Source organism: Oratosquilla oratoria, chromosome 17, assembly GCF_046742065.1.
Source record: "Oratosquilla oratoria isolate Oo_2021 chromosome 17, ASM4674206v1, whole genome shotgun sequence".
NCBI lineage: Eukaryota > Metazoa > Arthropoda > Malacostraca > Stomatopoda > Squillidae > Oratosquilla > Oratosquilla oratoria.
In genome coordinates this window covers 21,491,600-21,518,099 of record NC_134793.1, presented here as the reverse complement: position 1 = coordinate 21,518,099, position 26,500 = coordinate 21,491,600, and the positions used below count along the sequence as shown (strand labels likewise).

The window sequence follows — 26,500 nt, the reverse complement described above, 5'->3', positions numbered from 1 at the left end:
GTAACAGTTTCCTGTTACTCTTTGGGGATCGTACCCGGGTTCATGAGGCTTCGACCCGAGTTCGAGTCCCAACAAGTCAACACACAAACGCGAAGAAATATATTCAAAATACAAACCATCAAAGGGAAGACGAACTTGGAAACTTAAATTTTGGAAACATTTGAGAGCATTTAACAAGCAAAATAGATAAATAAATAAATAAATAAAAAATAATAAAAATAGAATAAAATAAAAAATGAGAATACACGAAGACAGTCTATGTCTGTATAAATGTTGAGACATTATTCCAAGTTCAAGAAGATGGGTAAAGAAGACATGGGTCTTAGTCCGAGTTTGTTCCCGGCTGGTTTGGCATTGAGTTTTTTTTTGTTTTTTTTCCAGAGGAATGAAGTTCAGTACGAAACCAGTCAGGAATAAATAAGGACCAAGACCTATGTTCTTATTTATCCATCTTCCTCGTCTTTATACAAGTTTATGTAAAAAAAACTTTCTGTTTCAGGCACAATGCATCAATGGCGAGCAACTATCCTGGTGTTGGTCATTTGGGCGACTGGTCCCCTCAGCTACGCACGCGCCGATGATCGTGTAAGTACCCCAAGACTTGTGGATGATCCTCAATACCCGGAAATCTCAACCTATTTCCCCACATATACCATGCTTATGTAGCGCTGTTATTTAGCCTCCTGCAGAGACCACTTTGATACTGAAATAAAACCGCAATTATTCATTACCCCTTTTTTTCTAGCCTCACTTACGTAACCTGTCCTTTAGCTCTCTGAAGACTACTCAAACACTTAATTGAATCGTTAAGCATCCACTAACTAGTTCTGGTTTTCCGTTTGTGACACCATTTATAAAAGTCTTTGACACCCCCAGAGGTCTATGGACGCACTGTTGTATACCTACTCAGGAAATGGTAGACAGAATAACGGATGTAATAAAGACAACAGGAGCGCTGGTTTAAGTTCCAGTGATGGAGAGTACAGTGAATTCAGTGTTATTACATAAGAATGTCTACGGATGCCAGAGGTGTAATGGAAAATGTTGGAAACACTGGGCATGGACATTATGAGGAATATATGTAGAGTAAGGAGAACAGATAAGGTATCAAAATAACACACTAGTAAATTGTAGGAACGAAGTGTGAGGTTGAATGAGAAGATGAAGAGAACATTGTTGATGTGATTTGAACACGTGAAGAGAGTCAGGGTAAGGAGAACAGATAAGGTATCAAAAGAACACACTAGTAAATTGTAGGAACGAAGTGTGAGGTTGAATGAGAAGATGAAGAGAACATTGCTGAGGTGATTTGAACACGTGAAGAGAGTCGGGGTAATCTGTCAAAGAGTGTATGAAACAAGAATAGGAAGGGAAGATTAAGAAGAAGGCCTAAAAGAAGATGGAAGGAGAATGTAAAGAAGGAAGTGGAGAATGGATCAAATGTGGAGGGGGACATGAAGATAAAGACCCGAAAAAGAAAATGGGAGAGTGCAAAGACGCAAGTGGGGAAGAGACTACCAAAGATGGAGGAAGCAAAAGGTCCGATAAGGAATGGAGAATCACGGTGGAGAGGGTGGAAGGGAAAGGTGGATGGGTGGAGGATGAGCCAGATCTGTAGGTCAAATCAAGGAAGAAAAGTGAAGGACAAATAAGGAGAGTGGGGAAGTGGAATGCATTACTATGCACATGGAGATGTGTGTGTGTGCGCGTGTGTGGAAGAGAGAGAAGGGCGGGGGTTGCAGGCTACATCTGGAAGGGGGAAGAAGACATCGCTACATGGGAGATGGATGAGAGTACGAGTCAGCAGATAGTACAAGATCTGACAGTGGAAAAATACTGGCGGGAACGATAACAGAGGTGTGGGTAGACAGGAAGATGTCATGAAAGGCAGAATTGTGGTGGAGAGCACAGTGTTTCGGTATGGGAGGGTGTTGTGGTTACTGGAAAGAGAACAGTAACCTGGTGCAGGCTGTTCAAAGAATGCAAGTGGTTTTGGAATAGAATATTGACATTGGGCACCTGCATAGAAAGAATGCCAACATGGGAAAAATAAAGAAAAATATCACCAATACTACTCTGCCATACAAGAAGACTGAATTACTATATTGATGTATAAATATATATGAAATCTATTGGCAAACAAAAAGAGACGAGCTGGAAAGGTAACTTGGGTGAGACGATAGTTTAGGGGAGAGATTCAGTGCGAGTAATTATATCAGAAAATATCAGTAAACGGCGGAGGTAAAAAAAAAAATGGAGGAGGAAGAGGCACGAGGAGAATTCATTACTGTGGAAGGACCTGGTAAGTGAACAAAATGTAGGGAGATGATACATTGAATGCAGTTTAATTTATGATTAGAATATCTACATTTATGCATATAGATATATATACAGTGTATTCCGAGATTCAAAAACTCCTGCTCTTTTACCTAGAACCCCTCCCCCTCCCTTTACCTCGATCAATTCTGTGGACGTACCTCATCTCTCCTGATAGTTAATTAAAAATGATGATAATAATGACAATGATAACCTTGTCTTCGATGCAATGACCCCAGTTTATTCCATGATTATCTAACCATTGCTTTTTCATTTGCTTCCCCGTTCTATGAACAGTTTCTTCTCTTTCACAGTTCACGTGTTGTATGGGTGGTTGGAAGGTAATGAAGGGCGTTACTTTGTGCCCCGCCCCTTGCTGCTCCGGCTACGAAGAACGCACCCTGTCCATGCCCTTCCTCAAATCCCCAGTGATCTGCCACAAACTCACACAAGAGGAACTCCGGAAAAAAGAAGAAGAGAGTCGGATGAAGTCCTCCGAGCAAGAGGAGACGAATCAGATCATGGATGACCAGGTATGGATGGTGGATGAAAGAGAGGGGAAAGGATGAGAAGTTAGGAGTTGTAGTGGTTGTGTTTGCTACAGGACAACGCTTCCGGAAACGAGGCTCGCCCCTCAGCGGCCAGACTCTGGGGAGTGTAAATTTGAAATCTGCGACCAGTTAACTGAAATATTCAATAAATCGGTAGACACTGGTTCTGTTCCAACTGCTTGGAGGCAGGCAAACGTTGTTCCTGTTTTTAAGAAGAGAGATAGATCGTCTATATGCAACTACAGGCCAATCAGTTTGACATCGGTTATAGGAAAAATGCTTGAATCAATAATAGTAAATAGACTCAGAGAACACATTGAAGGGCATAATTTAATTCGTGTTTCACAGCATGGTTTCTCCAAGGGTAAGTCATGTGTGACTAATCTTCTATCCTTTTACACTAAGGTATATAAGGCGTCAGACAACAATGAAAATTACGATGTTATTTACCTTGACTTTAGCAAAGCGTTCGACAAAGTGCCACACCAGAGACTACTAAATAAAATCGAAGCCCATGGCATAGGAGGAAAAGTGTTAGAATGAATTAGAGCTTGGATTAGTGACAGAAAACAGCGGGTCACCATAAATGGAATAAAATCTAGGTGGGGCAATGTTACTAGCGGGGTCCCCCAGGGCTCGGTTTTGGGTCCCTTGTTGTTCATTATGTATATAAACGACTTAGACGAAGGGTTAAATAGTGATGTTAGTAAGTTTGCGGACGACACTAAAATAGGACGCCTAATTAGGTCAGGAGACGACGCCCAGATTCTGCAGGATGACCTTAATAAGCTGTTAACATGGTCGGTGAAATGGCAAATGAACTTCAATATCTCTAAGTGTAGCGTGTTAAACGTAGGGCTACACAACCCCGAAAATAGATACAACTTAGATAACACGTTTTTAGAAAAATCTGAGTGCGAGAGGGACTTGGGAGTTCTGGTGAGTCCGGACCTTAAAACCAGGAAGCAGTGTATTAGCGCCAGAAATAAAGCTAACAGAGCATTAGGCTTCATTGCTAGGACGGTAACGAAAAGAAGTGCAGAGGTAATTATTAAACTCTATCTAGCGATAGTTAGACCCATCCTTGACTATGCGGTACAGTTTTGGTCTCCGTCCTACAGAATGGACGTAAATTCACTAGAATCAGTACAGAGAAGAATGACCAAAATGATACAAGGACTCGGAAATTTGCCTTACGAAGAGAGGCTTAGGCACCTAAACTTACACTCTCTGGAAAGACGCAGAGTGCGGGGTGATCTAATAGAAGTGTTCAAGTGGATCAAAGGCTATAACAAGGGTGATGCAAACAAGGTCATCATAATAAAACAACAGGGCAGGACTCGCAGTAATGGGTATAAACTGGACAAATTTAGATTTAAGAAGGAAATGGGCAAGAATTGGTTTACTAATAGGGTGGTCGATGAATGGAATAAACTTAGTAACCATGTAGTAAGCGCTGAAACTATCAGTTGTTTTAAAAAACGATTAGACAACTTTATGGATGGGGATGACAGGTGGTGATGGATACGGAGCTGCCTAGTGTAGGCCTTATGGTCTTTTGCAGTCTCCTTTATTTCTTATGTTCTTATGTTCTTATGTCTCTTAGTTGCACTAGCCATCTTCTTCAAGGTTTCGTACCCCTTAGGGGTACCTGAGATACCCGAGGTAAAGAACCACTGTGTCGTAGAGGGATATGGCATTCTAATTCACCCGACGAGATAACAATGGAATTAATGTTGGAGATCGAACAGACGAAATGCGCTGACAAAACTCGACGCCAGGAATCGTTTTTGTCCATAGCGAAGTCTGACTTTGGAGAAAAAAAAGTAAACAAACAACCAAACATGACAAGTCAAACCAACTAAAGCCAATTAACGGGTTATAGCATTACAGTGGAGAAGGGGTACACACACACACACACACACACACACACCTCTCATGGCGCTGTGGTTAGAGCTCTGGCCTGCCACTACGGAGGTCCGGGTTCGATCCTCGCCCGGGGCTGAAATAATATCAGTATCGCAGCGCTGAGGGGTGTTACTCCAACTCTCGTGGGCGGGGAGTTGGGGGTGTGTGTGTGTGCAAGGTCATAGCATTACCCATAGATCGGACCTACGAGCTCTGAGCTCTCTTCCAGGAGGGAAATAGCTGTCGATCACGAGTCCAACACGTGATCCAAAGACCAAGTGAATACACACACACACACACACACACACACACACACACACACACACACACATATATATATATATATATATATATATATATATATATATGTATGCAAATATGCAAAGTAGACCACTTAGAAAAAAGAAACTAACGAAGCAGACCGCTTTCGTATGTTACATCTTCAGTGCGAAAAGTACTTTTTGCACTGAAGATGTAATATAAGAAAGCGCTCTGATTCGTTAGTTTCTTTTTTCCGAGTGGTCTACTTTGCATAAGTGAACACACGTACCCGCGTTCTTATTAGCACATGTATAATATATATATATATATATATATATATATATATATATATATATATATATATATATATATATTATATATATATATATATATATATATATCGCAGAAAACAACTCAGGAAACAAGACACTATGATCCGAACGTTTTCGTCTATTCAGATATTTTCAAGGAATACAGAATGATAAAGGAGAGGAACGTATATATAGAAATGTAGTAGACAAGACAGGAATATGTGAGGTCACACAAGACAATTTTTTATCAGAGTGTATCAAGACGGGGACACATGTACAGTACATACATACCAATGTACAGTATGTACATGTACATATATTCATACAAATATAAAATTCATATACATATATCTATACATACATATATACATACATACATACATGCATGCATGCATACATACATACATACATACATACATGCATACATGTATACATACAAGCATGCGTACATATACACGAGTAGATACATGTATACATACCTATATACATTGTACGCCGCGTAATGTATCAACCTTATACAAGTCTTTACGTAAATGTGGCTGATCGTACAGATGCGTACGCACTCACAAATAAATAAACCCACATTTAGACTACATTCGTGTTTTGATGACAATGAATCCAAGTCACTAAAACCTCAAGGACTGACTCATCAACGTCATAGTTTGTCGTTCTCCAGATCTGAAAAAAGATTATAGTTTACGTGTGGACGAGAAAATGATGTGCTAGATTCACAGGACTTACGTAAGTATTGCACTAGAAAAACGAATTAGAAACGCAGGCTGAACGAGGCTATTTTACTAGAAAGATTGGCTAGAAACGCCGGATCTATGGAACTGATGCACTAGAAATTGTGTATAGTATGATAATTTGCAATAGCAAGTACCCTAGAAGGATAGAGCGGGCATGGTGTACAAAATGGTGTACAAAATTAATCCACTAAAATTGATTGAAATGAATTATAGTTTGATTAGAAAGCATCTCTGAAAGTACTGGGACCCAAGGATCTAAGATACAATCTGTTGCAAAAAATCAAAAGTAATTAATAAATAAATAAATAAATAAATAAATACATAAATAAATATAGATACATAAAAATCAAAAATCAAAATAATTAGACAAAATAAAAATATATTTGAATCGTGAACTACAAAAGTCAGGGAAAATATATATATATTCTATATATTCATCAATGTCGAAAATCAACGCAAGATATACACACTGTCCTCTTCAAGGCAAGATTTCAATGTTCTATCTAATTAAACGCAAGATTCAAGACAGCAGCCAATTCCGTAAGACAGCCACATCTATTAGCCGAACCTAGCAGCTTCTGCTAAAGACAAGCCCACATGTAAAGCGCCTGAGGCAGGCAATTCGCTGTTCATTACCGGTGTATAACAGGTTATCACCAATAGTCTCGATGGCTTAATCTACACAAAATTTTCCTGAAGAAGCTTCCAGCCTTTGGAAAAAGGGGGAAAAAGCACAGATCGATTCTTATGTTGATACATCATATTCTCATTCTCAAAAAAGTAAATAAAGATTAAAGAGATATGAGAAACGGAGATAATAAGAAGGAAGTTATCATCAATAGACTCAATGGCTTAATTTTGATGAAATTTTCCTTAAAAAGGTTCCAGCCTTTGGAAAAGAGGAAAAGACATAGGTCGATTCTTTTGTTGATATATTATATTCTCAAAGGATAAGAAAAGATTACAAAGGCGGAGCATGCCGACAGGAGACCTTTTGGTCCATAACTAGGTCGGATGCCAAGAAAAAATATAATGATAAATAAATAACTAGAAATTTATAATATAAATAATGGTATAAATAATAATAATAATAATTCTCAAACAAGACGATAAAGATTAAAGAGAGGGAGAGAGGAGAAGAGGAGAAGATAAGGAGAGAAAAATCATCACACGGAGAGAAAGGACAAAATGGGAAGATAATTGGGAGTATATATACACACTCGAACATACCCTCAGGTTAACTTGACGGCACACTAGGCAGGCTAGCATGCTACTTGCTTTAGCTACTTGCTTTGAGTAGCAACGACTTGGGTTACAATATTCTAGATTTCCGTAAGAACATCTCAACAATGTGTATTCTAGGTTTAACTTCTCATAGTTCCTCATTCAGTTTTGGAATTTTGAAGAAAAAAATCGTAACTGAAGTCGTTTCTACTCAAACGAAATAGCAAAAAGCAAGTAGCATGCTAGTGAGAAATGTCTAGTATGCCGCCACCTCTACAGGAAGATTGAGGCTCTTGACATATTCTGAATGTCAAACATCAAATGTTTAATTTACGAACCAGATCATTTTTTTCGTTTTAGCGTAAACACGGACTGAAGGCCTGACACACTAACTTGCGTAGTTGGGTTCGAATCGCCTCCCTTTGGATGGTCATTACTAGAGATATCAACAAATGCCAACATACGTAGGACATACGTTCGTACAAACATTCGTTCGCACATACATACGTACATACATACACAAATACGTTCGTACATACATACGTACATACATGTTCGTACATACATACTTAATCTATACATACGTATATATATACATACATACATACATACGTTCGTACATACATACGTACATACGTACACAAATACGTTCGTACATACATACGTACATACATGTTAGTACATATATACTTAATCTATACATACGTATATATATACATACATACATACGTTCGTACATACATACGTACATACATACGTACATATATACGTACATACATACATACATACATTTACATATACATACATACATATACACATACACACATAAATACACATACATACATACACACACACGTAATACATACGCACACAGTCAAAAAAGTATCATTACAATGATGTCCGACGATTTCCATACTGAGCAACCCGGGAGTCTCGGTAGGGTTGGTAATCCTGTCGATGTGTGGGAATGTCGTTATTTTAAATAATCTCATTTTCACAAACACGACAATAACATTGTTCTAAAAGACAGATCGAATTACTTGTTCGAACAAGGCTTCACCTGTGTTTCATGAAGCGTTATTGCCGCTTCATTTACGAGTGACGTCGACTCGAAGAGAGGCAAGCGAAGCCCCACCAAACACGCCCAGGCATACCAACATGAATACTATCACGATATCATTGAATTCGTCCCTGATGTCAGTATGTATCGTACCGAGTGTGTTTACATACAAATATACGTACGGACGTACGTACATACATATACATACATACGTACATACATACATATACATACGTACGTACGTACGTACATACATATATATACGTACATACATATATACGTATATATATATATACTGTATATACATACGCACGTACATACATATGCATACATACGTATATACGTACAAATATACATACGTACATACATGCGTATACATACATATATACGTACATACATACGTATATATACATATACCAAAAGACCTTACACCTATTAATTTTCCTTCCGTATAAGTTCTTTATGGGGAAATTAAAATAAAAAAAACGATGTTTACAGGAAATGAACAATTCTGTTTCAGTCTCCGTCTACATTAATTTAGTTGCCATAGACTCTTCTTTATTTGCAAGGAACCCAAAACCTCTGGAGCGGTCCGGGTTCGAATCCCGCCCAGGGCTGAAATAATTTCAGTATCGCTCCGCTTCGAGTCGTTACTACAACTCTCGTGGGCGGGGAGTTGGAATGTGTGTGTGTGCGTGTAAGGTCATAGCATTACCCATAGATCGGTCATACGAGCTCTGAGGTCTCTTCCGGGAGGGAAATAGCTGTCGATCATGAGTCCAACACGTGATCCAAAGACCAAGGTGAATACTTACTTACACCTCTACGTGTACCACGAAAGATACAGAGAAATGTTATCAGTACTCGTAAATGGAATCCATCTCTGGACCAGAAGGAGACGACATTGTGGATGAATGAAAAAGTTTCTACAACGTGGCATTGGGCAGCTCTATGTCCTGCCAACCAATCCAAGCTTCATCAGATCACAAAAAAACAAGATGATAGGATCGTGTTCCCATTGCAAAGAACGAACGAAAACATGGTGAAGAGGTTATTATCATCATTATTATTATTAATATTATATATATATATATATATATATATATATATATATATATATATATATATATATATATATATTAGTGCCTTGGGGCGAAATCGGAAACATGAGGTCTCGTATTTTCCTGACCGCAGGTTCGAGTCTCAAACTTCTCTCCTATTCCCAGCACACAGAGCAAAAAGTGACGACTTCGGCCGTAGCTACGTTCCCCCTGGTTCTCAACCCTTTTCGTGTTACGCACCCCCGAGAATCTCCAGACCATCGACCCGTACTCTCACCTGACACAGAAAACGGAATGGTAATATAGTAAGACTAAATAAACATATCATGGTACTGCAATGGACATCAACTGTTTCAAATTGTAATTTCTTTATTCACTAGTTAAGCATTGACGTCAAAATTAACGTACAGGGATACTACTACAAATGCGTATTCGAATGTTTAAGTCATCTTTCGTTAGTAATCTAAAGTACCCCCTTTAAACATCCCGCGAACCCCAGGATGAGAACCCGAAAATATCTTATTTACAACAACAAAAAAGTTAACACTCACCACAGTAGCTCTTCGCCTACATGATCCAGATGACGTAATCTAGAAGTGTAAAAGGTATTTCCATGTGTACATGCGTGTATACATACATGTATACATCAGTATATGCATTCATAGTACCTATCTGCATACCAACCTACCTAAATACATACATAAACAAACAATAAAAAATGGAGACGTGTGTTCTATGAATACAGGTCAACCACCTGAAAAAACGAAGCAGAGCGCTTTCGTGTATTACAAGCATATGTACATTATACATGCGCACATGTATCGTTTCTTGTTTGACGATCCCGCGAATGATTACGAATGTCTTAGCGATATTTACATACAATGCCGTTACGGTTAATTTAACGGAACAAATATGTCGAAAATATTTCATACAAGAACTGAAAGAAGGCTTTGTTCTCTTGGCAGAAAATGTTATCCTTAACGAAATTCTGGATTATATTTTCAGGCTCTAGCCCTGATCCATGGTCAAGTTTTGGAACCTACTTCTCCAGACGTTTTTTATAAGTTAAGATATTTGTTGTATAGACAATTTCTTGGAGTAACCTATTCTCCATATCAACAATCCCACATACAAAAAAAAATACATGGATTTAGAATTTTCTTTTTCTTGTCAGTCTCATATCTATATTAATTTGTACTTTTTTTCATTCTCCATACGACATGTTTTTTACAACTGGTTCATATCTTGTGGGTAGTCCTAATTATTCTAAACTATCTTAAGATATTAATTCATTAAAGTGTGAAAATACCAAAAGTTAGAAATTATGGTTTGAACGTCTTAAGTTTTGAAACGTTTGTAATAGTTTGATTTCTACTACGCTAAGCTGTTCAGACGCGTCTGTGTGAGAACTGCTTGAGTCCCAGGGCTACCAACCTGACAAATTGACGAATGTCTAACCGAATTTTAAATATATATATTAACAATTATTCTAAATTCTACGACAAAGTTCAACAATTTGCTAACAATATTCACTATCTATTTGAAACAATTTATTGACAATGTCTTAGTCAGCAAATATCACTTTTTAGTCTTAGGCCTACTGTAATAATAAAAGTACTGTTTTTTCAACTTAAGTAAAAAAAAAATATCAACCCAGAAGTTGTGGCAAAATAAGTTGAGCATGTAAGCGTGAGAATTTTGCATAAGGAGGAAAAAATTATAACATCAAAGCTTTAAAATAATACCTTCTGTGCTTGTAGTCGCGAATACTAACGTGTAAGATTGCCAATGTATTATTGTTTGTGTTGTCTATCCACTTACCGTAATATCGTTCGAGCTTCTCATTGATGACGGTTGAAAAATCAAATCACAACGTTCACAAATTATATAATAAACACCTTTTATCACTTCACGATTAAACACTTCACTTTACTCTTCTTGTTTATTTTTTATTGCACAAAGTCTGCTAGGATTTTGAATTGTATGATCAGCTGACACGTTCACTTTTCTATGAAATACGCATACGGTTCCAAAGATAACAGTTACTCAAATGACGCCCAGCTGTTGACCAGGGCCTTCTAATGCACGGGCTTTGTCGTCCGTTTACAGAAAATGGGAACCAGAAACAGGTCGTGTCCGTGCTTTACCCTAAACACCATTTTTGACTGATACACCGCGAATTATTTCTTCAGACTAAAGTCAATTAATTAAGAGAGGGCGTATATTTCAATAAATTTGTAAACAAAAAAAATGTAAACGAATACTAAACTATTCTGTTACTCTGACGGGACATCACCGTGCCAAAAGGGCATATATGTGAAGTGTTTGAATTTTATAAAATTACATTGTTCAGAGTGGGGTCCATAGAGGGACCGCGGTCCACCAATGACAAATTCAGGGAGATTCTGTGACAGTGATGTCGTGATCCATAGCGACCCCGTTCAACCAAGGGACCACGAGGGTCACGGTCTACGTTGACCTCGATCAAGAAAGATACGAATAGAGTGGAGGTGATCTGTCTGTGTTTATTATATCCATCAAGGGGGCGGGACATTGGGAAGAAGTGACCCATTTAAATTGAAAACGAAAATAATTATATTTATCTAAAAAGAATCCCCTCTCCCCTATTCACAACAACAAAAAATAAAGAAATCTTTAACATGAATAAAATTGCGAAGAAAGGAAATGTATATAGAAATGAACGAATTCCCCGTGAAAGTCTGGTGACCGATATGACGTCATGTCGACATGAATTCAGTCGACATCGACGCATGCGCGCGCATAGAGGCCAACCGTATCTCTCCTGAACCCTGTTATACTTCGATGACAAGAGCATATCTTACGTCATCGGATTACAACATTAGTCAAAGACTACATGGCGTATAATTGAAAAAGAATATTCAAGTAATGTAAAAAAACATATTTCTAAATACATATCCATACATACGTATTGCACATAAAACACATGCATACACACTATATGTATATGCGCGTGTATACACAATACATACATATACATTTCTCTATGCTATCCGCATGTGACGGTGCTAGGAAATGCGGGGCCCAATTAGTGAAATTTATAGTGGGGGCCTCTCCTTTACAAGTTCGAAATTGATATTTCATTTTCGTGTAGTATGTGACAATACGATCAACTATGGACAATAAATTCACGGATTTACTGACAAATCCCTCAATTTATAAGACCTACAGTATTATTATTTCACCAGTTTAAACGAACTCCATCAGCCTTCTCTCCTCTAGACCTGGACACCAAACGCTTGATGAAATCGGTCAGATAGGCTTAAAACCGGCCGTGCTCAGACTATTTGGCCACGATTACACTAGTCAACGGAATGGTTGGATTCCAATGATTCAGTTGGATTTCATCCAAGGTTGGAGGATTTGTTCTGGAGTCCAAGCCTATGGTTGGAGGAAAGATGCCTAACCCAATACCGTTAGAGTCCATTCCTTGGAGGAGATCCGAAGGATAAAAGCTGAAGATCAACGTTAACAGCATTCATATTTACGAAAAACATACAACTTCAACCATTTCGTTGACTAGTGTAACCGTAGTTTGAAGCGTCATCTCGTTTCCTTCCGGGTTTCCGTTGACCAAGGACCACCACTCACGTAGGTCGTCTATTCTCCCCCGCAGCCTCGCCGGATGATACGGGCTTCCTCCGAGTTCGAGGAGTTCCTGTTCAGCAACCGACACTTCTTCCTCGATCTCCTTAGCCAAGGGTATTCTCGCAAGGAGCTCATCACCAACTTCGAGGAGTTTTTGGTGAGTATACTTCTACTTTCGCACTTTCATTCTACGTTTTTAAAAATACAGGTCAGCTTGCCTTAATCCGTCAAATATAATTCATACCTGCATTTGCTGTTAAGTCTGGTTACAGCTCTGTGTGTGTGTGTGTGTGTGTGTGTGTGTGTGTGTGTGTGTGTGTGTGTGTGTGTGTGTGTGTGTGTGTGTGTGTGTGTGTGTGTGTGTGTGTGTGTGTGTGTGTGTGTGTTTAATCACCTCAGATTTCTCCATATATGGTCTTTCATTTGAGTATTCAAGCCATAGCATAAAAACCCTCCCCAAAGAGAAAAAAAAAAACAAGACTGACAACGATTTTCTTCATTTGCAGAAGACAATAAGTTCAGTGATATATGCACCCCGATGGTTCCACGGCTAGTCTCGAGAAACCTCGTTATCATTGCAATCCGACGACTTATGGACTGCTGCTACAACGTTCCATTTCAACTACAAGCTTCTAGGTCCTCGAGAAATATACTTGAATTATTGTAACAGGTTTTTAGTTTTTTAATGTTGTGCTATTTCAGATTCCCCGGCGACTACCTGAATCATTGTTACAAGATTTTAGGTCTTCCATGGACAGTGCATCTGGTTTCATGACTACTTGAAGAATTGTCACAGAATTCTAGGTTTTCGGAGGTTACTAGCTCTGGTTCTAGGCCTAAGCGCACACTGGAACGCAGACGACAGACTACAGAGCAAAAACAGACTTATTGTTACTGAATTGAAATACAGTTTGAATTTCTCTGTAATTTGAAATTATGAGGTAGTACTTCTGGGAGCATTCCAAGTGATTGAGAACTTCAAACTGTACTTCAATTTAGCAATAAGAAGTCTGCCTTTCCTCTGTGCTGTGTCGACTGCGCCACATGCGTTTCAGTTTGCGCTTAGGCTTAGACTAAGATGACAGTTTGAGTAACTGATACAGGTGTCTATGTATTCGATGGTCCGAAACAACTATTTTAAGAATTAAACCAAATGTCTATATCTACTATCTCTGGTTTCAGGATAGCTTCCTCTTTTTTATTTACTTATTCATTCTAAAAACAAAAATGGGACACTAAAGCAGTCATCATAGATTCTTTGAAGATTATGAAATGTTTCAAGAATTAATATAAGTACTTTGAAGGCAAAAGTTCTGATTTATTTGATAATTTCCTTGACTTTTCATAAGTGTGTGTGTGTCTTGAATGTAACACATAGCTTCCATAAGCTTCGAGAATCAATAAATACTTTTCCATGACATTGGTCAAGATTTGGAAATCCTTTATGAAATGACTAAAATGCAGCAGTGAGGATGGAGCATCGAAACTATCTAGCAGATGTTTCAATATGTCAGCCACTGACAAATGTTCAGAAAAACAATGATTCTATTATTCCAAGTAAGAAAGTTAAATCAATAACTTAATACAATTTTTTTTAAATCTATAAACATAGTTATGGAAGTTCGCTGGCCAAGCGGGTTAGGACGTCTTTACATGCGGGGAAGGTCGAGGGGATGGCGGTTCGAACCCTGCCACTGGCGAAGTTGAACCAAGGGCATGATTCATTAAATTCTACGCTACAAAGTCCTCTGTGAGGGGGACCGTCCTATCCTCCTGACAGAGGGAAGTTCGTGACTTTAAACCAAATCATGAAATCATAGTTCATAGTAATTACAGTAATTACTCTAATTATAGTAATTATAGTTATCAATATAGTAATTACATTATAATAATCTTTTTTAGAAAATTACTTCCAGAGACATCTTTGAGGAACCCTAAATAAGATGAAAATTAATTTCACCCTTCAAGTGGTTAGAAATTCGCCAAACTGTTGGTCCAGGAGTCGATGTAGCTATTCCAAGTAGCAATTGCCCAACAGGAGTTCTTAGCGGGTCCCACTGCAATGACCTCCCAAATATAAAGGAAATGAGATCAGGACGTAGCCGCCTTATAGCAGGAACCTTGAATCATTTTCCCCTTTTTTATATTTACTGAAGATAAAACTAAAGGGACTCTTATGCTATGGGACCAAATGCACGTAGGGGACTCGAGGGGCAAATGTCACACCGACATTAGTTCACCCTAGAACTAAAACGCCCTCAACTCCCTGCGAAGGGAGAAATTGTCTAGGGAAATCGGCGATCTGGTTACGTCGACTGTCGACTGGTTGGATGATCGTTGTTTTGACTCAGAACAGAGAGACGTTGGGATAAAGTTATCTTCCAGTGTAGGATGAGGCTAGGGTCAGTATCAAGCATATATCTTGGTGGATAATTTGGTGATATCTTGATCACTCTTGGTGGATACCGAGGGGTGCGTGCGTGAAGAATGTTGACAACAACGGTGGCCATTTTTTCTGATCTGACTGCTTATCACGAAAGGTTGAGACCAATGAATTGGATCAGGTGTTTGTGGAAATGGCTTTGTCAGTTTTCTTATGGAAAGCGACTACCTACGACATCTACAATACTATCGACTTTCCAAATCCTTTCTTACCTTTTCCAACAACATTCTTTTCTAAGTTCAGTTTGTTCATATGTAGATTATAAATATAATTATGACTGTGTTCTCAACGGTTTCACAAAACCGAAATAAATATAATTATGATTTTGTTCTCAATGGTTTCAAAAAACCAAAATCATCTATCAGGGATCAATCATTCAAGCCATTGCCCCTGGTTTCACTTGGAGAGGACAGTCGAGGACTGTCGAGGACTGTTGAGGACTGTCGAGGACTATCGAGGACTGACGAGGACTTTCAGTACTTTGATAACAGAATAGTAGTTTCTGGGATAATTTACAACAACCATTCAGCTGTCAACGATCACTCAGGCAAATTGAAATGACATACATACACATACCAAAGGCTTGTTCCTCCTTACATGGGAGGTAGCCAAAAAACAAAGGCATAGAAACCACTCCCACCCATTCCATCCCCTACATACTCCACTCCCCTCTACCCTCTTCCCTCCCTCTTATCTTGGCACCTCCTGGATGACGGGTCATCCCTGCATCTTGTCCACTATGAAATAGATTGAAACACGAAGACATCTTGAAATCTGATTACCTAAGAGATAATTACATATTTGTGGTTCATATCTTATGTCGTAGTGCCACTGATTTTCTTCATCTTCCTAGTTATAAGAAAATTGTCTAAATCGCTCAACTAGGTTTGCAAGGTTGCTTGTTTGAGGTGGTTGTATCTACAAGTACAATCATTACTGAACCGGGAAAGGAAAACAACTTTAATCACTTTCATGTTTACTTAAGTCCAGTGGGTACAGAGTCCAATACTTTCACGCCGCAGAAATCTTCTCTTAAGAAACAGCATTGCTATTTGGTGAATAGTCCATCTTATACATTCATATAAGAAAACTGATTATAGCACCATATGAATAAAGGTAAATCTATAAATTAACTCTCACTTAAATGCAAATGAAGCAGATATAAACCTGGTTCTTAATGGGACCTTGCATGATCTATATTGATAACAATGATATCGTCAGTGCTCCTGTTCTTCACTGTCATGACCTGTCGTTGACTCAAGGTGACTTTCAAGGATACTTGGTATTTCCTTGGCACAGTAAATATTACTGAAATCACATCAGTAAAGTCGTTAAATAGTTCTTGAACATGAGTCTCTTAATGCATGGAATATTTCCCATTTTCACATACAGATGGGTTGAGGCCATCCTTACAACCTTAGAACTTATATATATATATATATATATATATATATATATATATATATATATATATATATATATATATAAATATATATATATATATATATATATATATATATATATATATACACACACTTTTTTAAATGTTTTGTAATGTCAAATCAATTGGTCCACATTGTTATCAATTATGTTTAGAAAACGGTCATCCGTTCGAAATTAAAGAAAAGTTGAGCCTTTCCCCTAGTCTAGTCCCCCTTGCGTGTTCACAAATTTTCAAGCTGATGACCACCATTTTCCAGACACAGCTCATAACGCGGACCAAAGGATTTGGCAATGAATTGGTACATTTTTGGGAGGACCCCTGTACAATTGACTTCATTCCCAAGTACTGCAGTAGTTGGTGCCTTTGTGTAGAATAACTACAATATGAGAAAGTCTACAAGGTCACAAGATCGTAAATATACGAACCAAAGATATTTATCTCCCAAAGCTCCCTAGCAGACATCAACCGCTTACGTAGTTACAAATGGAGGCAACTGTACATTCTGATCTTTCCAACTCGCAAGATTTGTTTCCGGCGGAAGGTAATGACTATGTTTTTCACGTCAGGTCCTTTTTAGAAGCTGTCGAGCACCCAGCTCTTTTTCTGAATAATGATGAGAAAACTACCCTAAATTTGGAAATTATGAAGCTGTCCAATTAGTAATAATTGTTTCACAGACCACATAAAAGAGTGAAAGATTCCCAAATAAAATTACAGCAAAGCACTGGATTCGAATGGATTGTGTATCTACAAGTATCGGTTCTATCCATAACTGACGAGAAGTCTTACATCGTTTGAATCCCTTTTATGCCTAAACAGAGCACTGCCAGCGGTGCTCACTGTGAAAGAAAACTGCCAAACTATTGGAGAACACTGTGGCTCTCCGGAACACCATGTTGGGAATCCATCCTTGGATTGAATCACAATCGAAATCAACATTTCATTCCTCCGAGGCAATAATTTACCCCTTTCAAGCCTCCTTTGTAGCTTAAGGTACTGATTAGAGCTTGGATTTAATACCCCTTCCTAGTGTAGCTGTGATGTTTCCTGAGGGTTTGTCGACAGGCATCAGAACTTCATTGTTTTCCAATGACCCGACTTCGGGGAACTTCGAAAGATCGACGTTGAAGTAGTGGCTATTGGGCATTGTTATGGTTATCTTATCCACCTGAAAATTAAGTCAAACAAGATTAGAATGGATTAATATATTGAAGGAAATAAGACCAAGATGTATATATGCAATATACAACGAATGACAGTTAGAAGGACATGTTTTGAATTCTGGAGACGATCGTCAAAGCCACTTTCAAGATCGGGTAATGGGTGAGGTTTTGAAAAAATATATAAAAGGAAGCTAAATGGAATGTGAAAGATAGGAAAGTTAAACAAAAAAAGAACGTAAAAAAACGAGGAAGTTTAAAACAATAAAGTAAGAGAAAATTCAACCAAGTTCAACAATGCAATGTTGTTAGAATATAAGCCTATTGCCAGGCTTGTCATGCAAGAAGCTCACAACACTCATCATACAAATATCAACAATGAATATCTTTTATCATGACGTTTTGAGTCGAAAAGGTTGAGGAAGACAGTCATTGTTTTAAATAAAACTAGATTTGAAGGGGGAATGGGTTTGTGAAATAGATACAATTGAAATGTGCATAAATCCTTTACGCCCGGAAGCACTAGTATCTCATAAGAACAAAGACTGCTCATACAAAAAAGTCCTCTAAACTGATGGCAAATATGTCCCGTACGCTACATACATCCCCCCGTTTTTTCTCACTGAAAGCTACTAGCAGTTATGTACCGTACCTCCACAAACCTTCCCCCATTTTTCTCACTGAAAGGTAGAAGCAATAAAGAGAATATAGAACAGCATCTTCGCCGTGGCTATATTGTACATACCTGAGGGATCTTGTCTAGGACACCCAACTGAGTGAAATGGAGCGTCTGTTGAACGGATGGAGAGAAAACGCCCGTCTTCGCGGGGCCAGCAAACTGCTTCACGATGATCTGTTTCACCGTTAACCTACGAAAAGACGAACACATTCAACACATCATACAAGCATGACGAAGTTTACGAGTAAACAACCTATGTGAAACCCTGTCTTGTCTTCTTAAAGATTAGGTCTACTAGGGAGAGTCAACAAAAAGCTAATACCTTCCCCCCCGGAGTTTGAACCCGGGACCTTCCTGTTGCCAGATAAGTGTTCTTACCAAGTCATTACCTGTTCATGTGTTTCTTTAATTTTCTATCTTATTTATTCTCTTTTGTTTATTGAAACTGGCGATGTATACTTTTTTATGCTCGTCTTGCTAGCCTGTTTGTGTGCTTATTTACTTTCTTATTCTATAAATCCTCTTTTGTTTCCTAATACAGGTGTTATGTACTTGGCTTGCTTGTCTATCTGTTTGTGTGTTTCTCTACTGTCTTACTCTATTAATCTTCTTTTATTTCTTAATATTGGCGTTATCAATTTATTTCGCTTGTCTTTCTTATCTGTTTGTGTATTTGTCTACCTTTTCCATTATTATTCCTTCTGAATTTTATTTCAAGGAAGGGGTGGATGGGGAAGTAGGGGGGTGTTTATGTGTGAATGATATTTTGACGCAGCCCGAAGGGATTTCTCCCCGTCTTCTCTTTTTCTGCATGAAGGGACGGAGAGAAGGTCGCCGATGAAGTGAAGCGGCCTTGCTGTGGATGTACTGTGTCTTGCTGCATTGCTTCTGACCCGGGGCAGTGGGCGGGATACAGGCATGACCCGACATCCACGAGGAGCTAAGATGAGAAGGGGGAAAGGGTGGTGGAGGGGAGTGGAGAGGGTGGGAGTAGGTACGTGCCTCTGACCTGGCTACCTCCTTTATAATGGGGAAAAAGCTTTTGGTATATAGATAGCATCAGACTTCGTCACAGACCAAAAGGTCGTTTATTTCTATCAATGTAATTCGATTTAACATCGCAAACTTCCCACAACCAGGAGGCCAGGACGGTGCCTCTTACAGAGGACTTTGTAGCGTGAAATCTAATGAACCATACCCTTGGTTCAACTTGCTAGGGTCCGTGCTGCAGTCACCCCGACCACCGGCGCAAGTAGCGACGCTCTAACTCACTCAGCCATCGAGTATCTTCTACCATTGTATCTATTCACAAATCAACTCACCAATCTAACGAACCATACCCTTGGTTCAACTTGCTAGGGTTCGAACTGCCTTCACCTCGACCTTCGCCGAAAGCAGCGACGCTCTACCTCACTTAGCCAGCGAATATCCTCTGCCATTGTATCTATTCACTAATCAACTCACCAAGCTTCATCAAAGTCGAGATTTTCTATGGTTGAGTAATCCCAGCTGGCGGCCACGGTTGTGGAGAAGACGCGGTCGTCTACATCGGGCAAGGATCGGTATTCGTCTCTGTAGAAATTGGTAAACGCAGACTGGGTCGTCTTCAAGACTCTAAGATCCTCTAACGCAGCCGAGACTTGTGGAATTCCTGTTAATCAGGACAAAAGGAGAGGGCAAGTATGAGTTAAGGTTTGTACGCAAACCTAGAGGTATGAGTGTTTATTATCAACACATATCAGTGGTAAAAGGAGAAGAAAATATTCTGCTGAAAACCGCTTCAGGAAGGAAAGAATTAAGAACACTCCAAGCCAAAGGCAAGCGCTGGCCAAGGCCTGAATTTTACTTTTTGAAAATCCTGAAATTTACTTTTTGAATTTTACTTTTTGGAAGTCCTGAATTTTACTTTTTGAAGGTCCTGCAAAACGTATTTCTCAAAAGAAATTTCAGCAAAAAATTTTATTATTGTTATTATTATTCTATCTATTTATCTATTTTATTACTATTGTTATTATTATATCTATTTTTTATTTTATCTATTATATTAATTTATTTATTTTATTACTATTATTATCATTATATCTTTTATTTTATTTTATCTATTTTATTTATTTATTTATCTATTTTGTCTATTTTATTTATTTATCTATTTTGTCTATTTTATTTATCTATTGATCTATTTACTTATTATATTTGTTTATTTATTTTATTCTATTTTTGAGAAGATGAAGCAACAGCAATATTTCTAGGCTGGTCCCTCCCTCCCTCCCTCCCTCTCTGACTCTTTCATCTCCCATCACCGCTAAAGAAAGAAGAAAAAAAAAAAAAAAAAAAAAAAAAAAAAAAAAAAAACGCCTCTGACCTCCTCGATGTTGAGTCACTGTACACGTCCTGATGCCTTCGGGTACGGCCACGAAAGCGTGGTTATGCATTTCGTTGTCCACGACCATGCGGCGCCAAGGGAAGGCTTTTACGAAGACCTTGGCTCGGTTGACGTGGTCGTACTGCTTCAGGAAATGGGCACACAGTAACATCGCGAACTGCTCTGGGCTCTGGATCTGCTCAAAAAAAAAAAAAAAAAAAAAAAAAAGTCAGTGTGTTAATCGTTGTTTTGTCTCGAGTTTCGCCAAAAGGGAAACTGCAGCCACTGTGACAACTGTTCTGGGCTCTGGATTTATCTGAGAAAGGAGGAACCGAGTTTGTATCATCCAATCAATGGTTCCTCCTGGTTTCGCAAAGGGGCAAGATCCGCGGCCCCAAAGTTCCTGGCAACGGTCTACGGAACCTCCCACAGATCTCTTTGGAAATAAAATTTGGATTGCTGTCTGTGTTGTGTGGAAAGTGGGCCTGTGTCTACGTCACTGGCTCAAAGTGGAAGGAACAGAGATCAGTCGCCGGTTGTCAGTTCTCCATGGATGGAAAACTGTAAGAAATACAGGTGAACTTATCCCAGAGATCTTGGGCTCAGTCCGGAGACCGAATACCAGCCCCTCAGGGCTGCACCTCCTGATAAAACGGGAAGCTTCACATTCTCCTTCATTCTTATGTTATGTAATCGTCATCAATTGGGAACATACATCTTGGAGACGTGGGGTCCCGTCGCTTCACTCACACGTCGTCCCGAGTACCCCAACGCCTCTCAGAGCAAGCTTCCATGCAGTTACCCTTCCATCCCACTCCAATCAACTCTCGAAAGGTTTGATCAACTTTCACTCAATCATGAATTAGGATAGACGTCATTGGTCTTGAATCAATTTTTCTTCCGAATCTTCGCCATCAACTTTTTCTTCCGAATCTTCGCCATCAACTTTCTCTTCCGAATCTTCGCCATCAACTTTTTCTTCCGAATCTTCGCCATCAACTTTCTCTTCCGAATCTTCGCCATCAACTTTTTCTTCCGAATCTTCGCCATCAACTTTTTCTTCCGAATCTTCGCCATCAACTTTTTCTTCCGAATCTTCGCCATCAACTTTTTCTTCCGAATCTTCGCCATCAACTTTTTCTTCCGAATCTTCGCCATCAACTTTTTCTTCCGAATCTTCGCCATCAACTTTTTCTTCCGAATCTTCGCCATCAACTTTCTCTTCCGAATCTTCGCCATCAACTTTCTCTTCCGAATCTTCGCCATCAACTTTTTCTTCCGAATCTTCGCCATCAACTGAATAAAATCGTCTTGGGTTCATGCAATCAAATGTGCACAGATCCCATTTTCTCTCAAGTTCTGCGAAACAAAATTTGCAGATAACTCATTCTTCCCCGAGCCTGTGTTCTAATCTAAATGAAATCGTCCAAAATTAATCAGATTAAAGCCTGTAGACGACGTCACTTTATCCACGAGGTTAACCTTTTGGGGATTAAGGTGTTCCCCTCACACATTCTGGTTATCATACGAGTATAATGATTTTTTGAAGTTTTAAGACTGACTTGAATTGCCTAGCTTTATCTGTTTATCTATTATTTATTCATTCATTTATTTGTTTATATATTCTATTTACTTATTTTACACACACACACACACACACACACACACACACACACACACACACACACACACACATATATATATATATATATATATATATATATATATATATATATATATATATATATATATATATATATTTATATATATATATATATATATATATATATATATATATATATATATTTTTTTTTTTTTTTTTTTTTTTTTTTTTTTTTTACTTCGCCAAGAAAGGCAGCCTCACAACATTCTTGGTTGTTCAGCTGGAAGACGACCAAGCTGAAGGACAAGTTGAAGGTCAAGCTTAATGACAGGCAGCTCCACGGCGCCAGTGAATAGGCAGGGACCCACTCAGGATCAGTGGACAAAAGAACGTAAGAATGAAGGAGACTGCAAGAGACCATAAGGCCTACATTAAGCAGTTCCATGCATATTACCACCTATCACCCTCATCCATAAAGCTGTTTACTCTTCTCATAAAACAACCGATAGTTTCAGCACTCACTACGTGGTTACTAAATCTGTGTCATTCGTTAATTACTCTATGGGTAAACCAGTTCTTGCCTATTTACTTATTAAACTTCAAATATGAGAACGACACAGGAGCTGGCGCCGCCGAAGAGGACTTCAGGGTTGCTGTAATTTGAAGCTAAGAACTGATGACATTAGCGTGTTTGCGCTTTGCCTAGCGTTCTCCATCAGATAGACCCTGTCCCTTACTTCAGAAAAGCAAAACGAATGAACCAGGTTAGGTATCTTGACATGATCTAGTTACAACAAACCCTAGAAGATGGTGTATTTAGTATATTTAATGCATTTGGTAACTTGGTTGCAATCCACCAGATGTGACGCCATGAAAGCCTTCGAAAGTCGTCGAAAGTTTGGATCCCTGAAACTTGTGAGATCAAACCATTGGCGAGGAGTCTTCCTCGAGCTGGGAACTATCTGCGGACGTTCTAGCATGGTCATGCCTTAAAGAATTCGTTTTCTATAACATTCGTGCACCGTAATCAATTTCTGTATTAATAATTGTCACCCCGCTAGAATTAGTATTATGGAAATATTAACATACTACTACAACCTTTTCAAGAGGGTTGATAACATTCACTTAGAATTGGATATAGCCTCCACGGCAACAAAGGACATAAACAAAAACACCTACAGACTCTTCTGTACATTTTGTAGGGAGTTTGAGTCAAGCCAACTTCCATTTTGTGAAGACTGCCTCTTCGTGTATACCGTTAGCGCCAACTGTTACACTGGTATCTAGGGAAACTGCCCTCAGCCACATCCAAAAATCCAAGTCCATTCAATGCATGACAGAACCAAAAATGATGACCAGCTGACTGTGAAATGGATAAAGAGATATCCAGCTGCTGTCCTGTTAATGCTGCAGCTATTCGCATGCAAGTACAGCTGCAGATGTACAAAGACCCAAGTCATAAGGAAGAAGGTGACTAGTACTGACTAGTACAGACACAGTTGTACATAAGAACATAAGAATGAAGGAGACTGCAAGAGACCATAAGGCCTACACTAGGCAGCTCCATATCCATGACCACATGTCACCCCCCCAACCATAAAGTTGTCTAGCCTCTTCTTAAAACAACCGATAGTTTCAGTGCTCAATAAACGGTCACCGAGAATCAACTTACGCCGTGGTTCTTCGCGAGGATGTAAACGGTGTTCTTCTGAGTGTCTGTTGCGATGATATCTGAATTGTCTGCGTCAGTGTAGTCTTTGTCCGAGTCCAGGCGGATCTGCGTGTCGACCTCAAACTCGTGGATCCTGTGCAAGGATCCGTCTCGGGTGATGTGCAAGAGGCGGACGTTGTTCTTGCCGTAACCACGGTCCACCCACTCCCATGATGAAGCCATTTCGCTGGATGGGGTCGCTGCGTTGGGGTCCAGGTAGGCTGGAAAGAGGCGGGAAAAAATGTCAACACTCACGAGAGAAAAAAGAAGAATTATAATGATAATGATAACAATGATAATAATAATGATAATAATAATGATAATGATAATGATAATAATAATAATAATAATAATAATAATAGAAATAATAATAATAATAACAATAGTAATAATAATAAATAACAGTAATAGTAATAATAATAATGATAATAATAAATATTAATAATAATGATAATAATAATAATAACAATAACAATGATGATAATAATAATAATAATTATAATAAGTATTATAATAATAATAATAATAATAATAATAATAATAATAGTAATAATAATATTAATAATAATGATAATAATAATAACAATAATAACAATAACAATATCTTTTTATAAATTTATTACGCTCAAGGAGCGTCAAACCTAGTACAAAAGTGTAGCTATGTACAGAGTACTAGTGACACACAGGACACTCTCGAATCATAACTGACGGAATTATTTACAGTTTATCACCCGCTAAAGTGCGGGTGATACAAAAATATATCCAGTGATCACCTTCTGGCAAATATTTACATATATAAATAAGTAATTGTCGATGAGGTATCAAAGTTGTTGGCATATGGGGTGTAGCGCAGCCTGCACGATGTGTACCTCGGCACCTCTCTGGTCTCACCCGTCTACACCGTGCGGTAGCCGGGTTTGCGTCGGGCACTCACAACATTGTGTCGTCTCACCAGAAGTTCGCTGCGTCTGTATGCATGTGGAAGTGGAAGGACGTTCTCGTGGTGTTGGATGGTTACACTTGAAGCCCTCTCAGCATTACCACGGTGACGTGTAGGGAAGCAGGCGGCTTACCGTACCATCCACTTGTAATAGGGCAATAGTAGTAGCAGCTGGCAGATCCATACTACAGACATTCCTTGTTATTATGTTCAGGGAACGACAAACCTAGTGCAAAAGATAACTATTTACAGATTATTAGTGACACTTAAGACATTTCCGAATCATAACTGACTGATTTAATTATGTACAGTTTAACACCCACCAAAGTGCGGGTGTTGCAATAGGATTAATTCTAATTTATCACCTTCAAGCAAATATTTACAGACATCAAGAACTGATTGTCGATGAGGTATTAAAGGGGCTACCGTGGGGCAATCAATGCAGTAGTGCTCTAAACTCTACTGTTGGCATTGGAGGTGTCGCACAGCCTGCACGATGAGTACCTCGGTACACCTTCGGTCTCACCCACTTGCCACACTGGTCTGTAGCCGAGCCTGAGTCGGGCACTCACAACATTGTGTCTATACTTATGTGAAAGAAGAAGAAAATTCTCGTAATGTTGGATGGATACACTTTAGCCCTCTCAGCATTGCTACGGTGGCGAGTAGGGAAGCAGGTAGCTTGTCGTGCCATTCGCTTGTAAGAGGGTAGGAAGGCAGTAGTAGTAGTGGCAGCTGGTGGATCCATACTACAGGCTGTCCCTGCTAGCCGATCAGCGGTGTCATTGCCCAGGAGTTCAATATGGGATGGAAACCACAGGAAGTGTACCATCTGTGAGTTTTCGTGAGTTTTGGCCAGCTGTCGCATTATTTGTGTTACTACTTGTTGGTGTTCAGGCTTGGTAGATGAGAGAGCGCGGACTGACTGAGAGTTGCAGATGATCAAGCCGTTTTCTCCAGTCCGTGTCAGCAAAGTAACAGCGTCCAGGAGCCCATGCAACTCACAATACGTGGAGCTTGACGAATTAGGGAGTCGACGGCCTGCCCAGCCCCCTAGTGGTGGTTCCATGCTGGGGGAATACACAGCACA

General features: G+C 39.0%; 2 protein-coding genes across 5 annotated transcripts in view; one reads left to right on the top strand and one right to left on the bottom strand.

Moving 5' to 3' along the window:
• LOC143034500 (uncharacterized) overlaps nt 1–17,010 on the top strand; it is a 43,096-nt gene extending 26,086 nt beyond the window's left edge. Inside the window, exons 2-5 of the mRNA XM_076200629.1 lie at nt 500–585; nt 2,631–2,849; nt 13,097–13,225; nt 13,575–17,010. Coding sequence (XP_076056744.1) covers nt 505–585; nt 2,631–2,849; nt 13,097–13,225; nt 13,575–13,622 — 477 coding nt within the window. The 5' untranslated portion in view covers nt 500–504 and the 3' untranslated portion in view covers nt 13,623–17,010. The remainder of the gene's footprint in view (nt 1–499; nt 586–2,630; nt 2,850–13,096; nt 13,226–13,574) is intronic.
• Uro (Urate oxidase) overlaps nt 13,574–26,500 on the bottom strand; it is a 35,083-nt gene continuing 22,156 nt past the window's right edge. For all 4 annotated transcript variants that reach the window (XM_076200625.1, XM_076200626.1, XM_076200627.1 and 1 more), the window contains exons 2-6: nt 24,432–24,691; nt 21,157–21,352; nt 20,259–20,445; nt 18,861–18,984; nt 13,574–18,123 (exon numbers count right to left, since the gene is read on the bottom strand). In XM_076200625.1, coding sequence (XP_076056740.1) covers nt 17,956–18,123; nt 18,861–18,984; nt 20,259–20,445; nt 21,157–21,352; nt 24,432–24,653 — 897 coding nt within the window. In that variant the 5' untranslated portion in view covers nt 24,654–24,691 and the 3' untranslated portion in view covers nt 13,574–17,955. The remainder of the gene's footprint in view (nt 18,124–18,860; nt 18,985–20,258; nt 20,446–21,156; nt 21,353–24,431; nt 24,692–26,500) is intronic.